Source organism: Heptranchias perlo, chromosome 45, assembly GCF_035084215.1.
Source record: "Heptranchias perlo isolate sHepPer1 chromosome 45, sHepPer1.hap1, whole genome shotgun sequence".
Lineage (NCBI taxonomy): Eukaryota > Metazoa > Chordata > Chondrichthyes > Hexanchiformes > Hexanchidae > Heptranchias > Heptranchias perlo.
In genome coordinates this window covers 3,736,888-3,743,106 of record NC_090369.1, presented here as the reverse complement: position 1 = coordinate 3,743,106, position 6,219 = coordinate 3,736,888, and the positions used below count along the sequence as shown (strand labels likewise).

The 6,219-nt window shown below is 53.8% G+C and overlaps 1 protein-coding gene across 1 annotated transcript in view; it reads right to left on the bottom strand.

Annotated features, from left to right (window-relative positions):
* LOC137306843 (plexin A3-like) overlaps window positions 1-3,725 on the bottom strand; it is a gene marked incomplete at its 3' end in the record, with an annotated part of 143,370 nt that extends 139,645 nt beyond the window's left edge. Inside the window, exon 1 of the mRNA XM_067976241.1 lies at window positions 3,674-3,725. Within this exon, the coding sequence (XP_067832342.1) occupies window positions 3,674-3,725 (52 nt within the window). The remainder of the gene's footprint in view (window positions 1-3,673) is intronic.
* Window positions 3,726-6,219: the final 2,494 nt, after the last annotated feature.

Here is a 6,219-nt window from a genome sequence, read left to right as displayed (position 1 = left end):
TAAATGCACCCTCAGGTGAGCCAAAGGTTCGGAGCACATGGGTTTAGATCAAATATTTATTTTTTGTGTTTTCTCTCCTTCTCCCACTTCCCACTTCTCTCTCTCTCTCTTCCTCCTCCTCCACTCTCTCTCTCTCTCTCTCCTCTCTCTCCCCCCCTCTCTCTCTCTCTCTCTCCCCCCTCTCTCTCTCTCTCCCCCTCTCTCTCTCTCCTCTCCCCTCTCTCTCTCCTCTCCCCTCCCCTCTCTCTCCTCTCCCCCTCTCCCCTCCCCCTCCTCTCTCTCTCTCTCTCCTCTCCCTCTCACCTCCTTCTCTCCTCTCCCCTCCCCCTCCTCTCCCTCTCTCCTCTCCCTTCTCTCTCTCCCCCCCTCTCTCTCTCTCTCCTCCCCCTCTATCTCTCTCACTCCTCTCTCCCCCCCCTCTCTCTCTCTCTCCTCTCTCCCCCCCTCTCCCTCTCTCTCTCCTCCCCCTCCATCTCTCTCTCCCCCCCTCTCTCTCTCCTCTCTCTCTCTCTCCCCCCTCTCTCTCTCTCCCCCCTTTCTCCCCCCTCTCTCCCGCCCCCCTCTCTCTCTTCCCCCCTCCCTCTCCCCCCCTCTCTCTCTCTCTCCTCCCCCTCTATCTCTCTCACTCCTCTCTCCCCCCCCCTCTCTCTCTCTCTCCTCTCTCCCCCCCTCTCCCTCTCTCTCTCCCCCCTCTCTCCCCATTCAGCGTTGGCACCACCTGACCATGCCCATATGGGCCAGCCACCACCTGGAATACATGTCTCCCTCCGTAGACACTAAGAGCCTGTCGTTGGGAGCCCTATATTGGAGGAGAAGGTGATCATCTACGAGAGTGTAATGTGAAGACGGGCTCCGACTGCCGCCTTGTCTACTGATTTCTTGCATTAATAATCCTTCTTAAAGGCACCCGCTTTGGCACAATTCTAATGGGCAGTTGCATCGAACGCGCCCCTTTAAATGCACTTTATTGTCAGCCTGATCTTTTTTTGTTGATGTAATTGACCAAGCAATCCAGTTGCTGCACATCTGCCTTGTCCGCAGCGTGGGGGAGGGAGTGATAATGTCGGTGCTGTTCTGGAAGATTCTGCTGGTGTATGGTACTTTCCTGGGGGGGAGGGGGAGCATGTAGATTCAGGGGGGAATTGACAGGGATCGGAGAGGGGCTGGTGCATTGGCTTAGACACTGGAATCAGAATTGCTGTCCCTGCCCTGGGAGTGTTTGATGGGACGGTGTAGAGGGAGCTTTACTCTGTATCTACCCTGTACCTGCCCTGGGAGTGTTTGATGGGACAGTGTAGAGGGAGCTTTACTCTGTATCTAACCCTGTACCTGCCCTGGAGTGTTTGACGGGACAGTGTAGAGGGAGCTTTACTCTGTATCTAACCCTGTACCTGCCCTGGGAGTGTTTGACGGGACAGTGTAGAGGGAGCTTTACTCTGTATCTAACCCTGTACCTGCCCTGGGAGTGTTTGATGGACAGTGTAGAGGGAGCTTTACTCTGTATCTAACCCTGTACCTGCCCTGGGAGTGTTTGATGGGACAGTGTAGAGGGAGCTTTAACTCTGTATCTAACCCTGTACCTGCCCCTGGGAGTGTTTGACCGGGACAGTGTAGAGGGAGCTTTACTCTGTATCTAACCCTGTACCTGCCCTGGGAGTGTTTGATGGGACAGTGTAGAAGGAGCTTTACTCTGTATCTAACCCTGTACCTGCCCTGGGAGTGTTGATGGGACAGTGTAGAGGGAGCTTTACTCTGTATCTAACCCTGTACCTGCCCTGGGAGTGTTTGATGGGACAGTGTAGAGGGAGCTTTACTCTGTATCTAACCCTGTACCTGCCCTGGGAGTGTTTGATGGGGACAGCGTAGAGGGAGCTTTACTCTATATCGTGACCCCGGACGGTGCGAGTCGGTGGGCTATTCGACCGTGTTGGGGGCGCAGAGGGCCAAACCAGTGCTCGCCTGATCCCCCAAATACAGGCGCGCTTGCCAGCAGAGTTGGACTGTAAGGGAAACTCACCGATATAATTAATCCCCCCCACCCAGGGGCTCCTTAGCCTCCCTTAACTTGCTATAGGCCGATCATCAAACCTAGGATTCTCCTGTGCCGTCCAGACTGACGCAATTGAGGCCTACATGCTGCTTGTTATTGCAATATATTTATATTCTAATATATAACATATATATGTTAATATATAATATATACATTTTTAAAATATTGGTTTCAAACCAGGGATGAGGGGCTTCAGTTATGTGGAGAGACCGGAGAAGCTGGGATTGTTCTCCTCGGAGCAGAGAAGGTTAAGGGGAGATTTAATCGAGGGCGTTCAAAAACATGAAGGGGTTTTGATCGAGTAAATAAGGAGAACCTGTTCCCAGTGGGCAGGAGGGTCGGTCACCAGAGGACGCACAGATTTAAGATAATCGGGAAAAGAACCAGAGGGGGGAAGACGAGGAGAATTTTTTTTTAACGCAGCGAGACCTGGGATTCACGGTGGAAACAGATTAAACAATAACTTTCAAAAGGGGAATCGGAGGAAATACTCGAAAAGGGGGAAAAAGAATTGCGGGGGGGAAAGGGGGACTAATCGGACAGCTCTTTCAAAGAGCCGGCACGGGCTCGAGGGGCCGAGTGGCCTCCTGCTGTGTTTACCACGCTGTGAAATCCTCGAATGAATTCGTGAAAGGATCGCTCCCCTCCCGCTAAGCTGCCCTAAAAACTGCCCGTCAGAATTGTGCGAATAGCAGAGTAATAGGGCTTGGAATGAACATGAGAGTTAGCACTTTAGTCTTGCTGAGATTAACTGTACAGGTTATTATTTTTTGTTGTGAAAGGAGAATAAGTATTGGGTTTATTCGATGACACAGAACCCCCCCCCCCCCCACTGCTGACGTTTAATTTTGTGTTTAAAATACAAAAGTTTTAATCTAAACGTTCGATCGGGCGTTGTTGGTGTCGGACATTTCCTGTTGGAGCCATGGCAACCGGGAGTCTGGTTTGGGCCTTGCACAGTTCCCCTCGAGAAGCCCTTTAATGCCCCTCGACCCCCGCCTGCCTTCGACCCCGCGCCTCTCGGCCCCCCCTAATTACCCGCCCCACCCCATTAGGCACGAGAGACACCCCCCCTCACCTCTTCCCCCTCCACGGCGAGCTCAGCGATTAGCCGTGCACCCGAGAGAGAGGGGGTTGCTAATTTTCATCAATGCGAGTCCCCCACCTGCCCAGAGATGCCAACTCTTGCCCCGAACTTTTAGGTCAGCTAGGACACGCCCTAGGGTGGGCGTAGCAGGGCATAGGAGCAACGGGTGAATTATGGATGAAGTTTCCCCAAAACTCTCCACCCAGTGGGGTTTTTTTTTGACTCGTAAGTGGGTCTGTTGTAGACCAATTTAAAAGAGATTAATTATGATTAGTCAACAATCCTTTATCGCTCTATCATGCGACTGCCAGGATGGTGGAAGGCGAACTGGATGAACCTTGGTCTATTCTTATCATCTTAAGAATTTCTATGCGATCCAGTCTGCATGTCCTCTCAGCGGGAGTCTCTGGATGGTAACGGGGAGCTTTGGCCTCGGTTGAACTCGTTACAGTGAATTTGACAGGCCATTCGGCCCAACTGGTCCGTGCTGGCGTTTATGCTCCACACGGGCCTCCTCCCTCCCTACTTCATCTCACCTATTCCTTCCTCCCTCACGTGTTCATCCGGCTTCCCCTTAAATCCATCCATTCTATTCCCCTCGACCACTCCATGTGGGAGCGAGTTCCACATTCTCACCGCTCTCTTGGGTAAAGGAGTTTCTCCTGAATTCCCCGATTGGATTTATTAGTGACTCTCTTATATTTCTGGCCCCCAGTTCTGGTCTCCCTCCCCCCACACAAGTGAAAACATCTTCTCTACGTCCTCTTGTGCCTCTCTTGGTCCCTAGTGCGTTGCTCAGGCCAGAAACCCCTCCCATCCTCGGAAGTGGGACACTTGTGCAAACCGTTCAGAGATGGGGACCCCAATGCTAACTTTTCCACCAGGCATGGCCACCCCATCCTGAGCTGGGGTTCTTCGTAGAGTCTAAACGTTTTTTTTGAATTGAGAAGAGAATCTATTTTAATCGACGGGCTGCGACCTGAGGCTGTACATGAATGGAATGGTGCAATAAAAAAATTTTCCGGGAAAAAAAAAGGAAAGTTGTCCAACTGTCTTTTTCTCTCTGGGGGACGGGGAGGGGTACGGATTCCTTGGCTCCCCCTTAGGAAGGGGCGGGGGGGGGGGGGGGGATGCAAATCAAACTGAGTTCCCGCTCCCCTGTCCAGCGACGCGTCTCCTCCACCAAACCAGTTCGCTGAGACGCATGGGATTGCTTGGGAGCGTGAGCCGCGACTCCCCACCTAGTCGAATAGCACGCCTCGCCCGCAGCGAGCCAATCAACGGTTGTTCGACCGCGCTGTTCCCTGTACCCGTTCATCCCCTAATTATTTACCCCCTGTCCCCTACATCCCCTCATCACATCTGCCCCGTCCCCATATCTAACCCAGGCTCTAATCTCCTGGTCTGCACTGGCATCAGAGGTGGTACAGTGTCCAATGCACCAGCAGTCGTTCACTAGTACAGCACCGAAAAGGGTTAACAGATTACCTACATACAACCCAAAGGGCCCCACAGAGAGTTAGCACTATGACCCACACATTGTACAAGGTCAGGCTGAGTAAATAATCAATAAAGGACAGATAAAACTCCACATTCTGGACAGAAAGATTGCAGTGTCTCCCTTTCACACTCGTCCTGAAGCCCTCTTTTCTATTTCTAGCCCTTTCTCTCTCACTCCCTTCTTTCCTATCACTCTTATTAATCTCCTCTAACTCACTCTTACTCTCTAACCTGTTGATTCCAACTTTCTCATTTCACCAACTCCTTCTCTCGTCCGCGCACTCTCTCTCTCCCAGCCTCACTCGCTTATCTTCCCTGTTCTCATTTCCCTCTTGTCACTCCCCCTCTTCCTGTCACTTGACTTTGCTGTCATTCTATGGCCCTCTCCTGCACTCTCTCTCGTTCTCCAACCCATTCTTATGCGTCAGCCCTGTCTCAACGGGGTCTCGCTCTCGCCTTGGAGTCCGAAGGTCGTGGGTTCGAACCCCCACTCCAGAGACTCGAGCCCGTAATCCAGGCCGACATTCCCCCCCGTGTGCCAGTACTGAGGGAGCGCCGCGCTGTCGGAGGGGCGGTACTGAGGGAGCGCCGCGCTGTCGGGAGGGGCGGTACTGAGGGAGCGCCGCGCTGTCGGAGGGGCGGTACTGAGGGAGCGCCGCGCTGTCGGAGGGGCGGTACTGAGGGAGCGCCGCGCTGTCGGAGGGCGGTACTGAGGGAGCGCCGCGCTGTCGGAGGGGCGGTACTGAGGGAGCGCCGCGCTGTCGGAGGGGCGGTACTGAGGGAGCGCCGCGCTGTCGGAGGGGCGGTACTGAGGGAGCGCCGCGCTGTCGGAGGGGCGGTACTGAGGGAGCGCCGCGCTGTCGGAGGGGCTGTCTTTCGGGATGAGGCGTTAAACCGAGGGCTCAGATACCTCCAGCTGTTCTTGCCCAGTGACTGATATTTTGCAATGGATAAAACTGGAAATAATAATATACCTGAGGGGGCAGACGAGGGCCTGGGTTTAACGTCACAACCGAAAGACGGCCCCTCTGACAGTGCTGCGTCCCCTCAGTACGGGCACCGGGGGAGTGTAGGGGCCTGGATTACGGGGATCGAGGCTCTGGAGTGGAACGTGAACAATGTGGAGACACCCCTGGCGAATGGGGATAGTCCATGATGAGGAAAATCACAAAGCAATGAATGGCTAATGCCAAGTTTCGGTTTAAAAGCATGTTAATGATAGGACGATGAGTGGGGGCGGGGAAAAGAGGAGTCGCACAGTGGTGAGGTATCTGTGACAATCAGTTGGAGTCGGTGAACAGTCAGGGTACAATCGTGGGTGGGGGGTGTGAGACGGAGGAGCTTGCGAGTCAGAAGGTTGTACGTTCGAGCCCCCATAATCCAGGCCCCGACACTCCCCCGGTGCCTGTACTGAGGGAGCGCTGCACTGTCGGAGAGGCCCTCACGGTCGAATAGTCCACACTCACTAACCCTGGAGACACTGCGTTCAGTTCTGGGTACCGCACCTCAGGAAGGAGATACTGGCCCTTGGAAGGGGGTGCAATGCAGATTCACCAGAACGATACCGGGGCTAAAAGAGTTA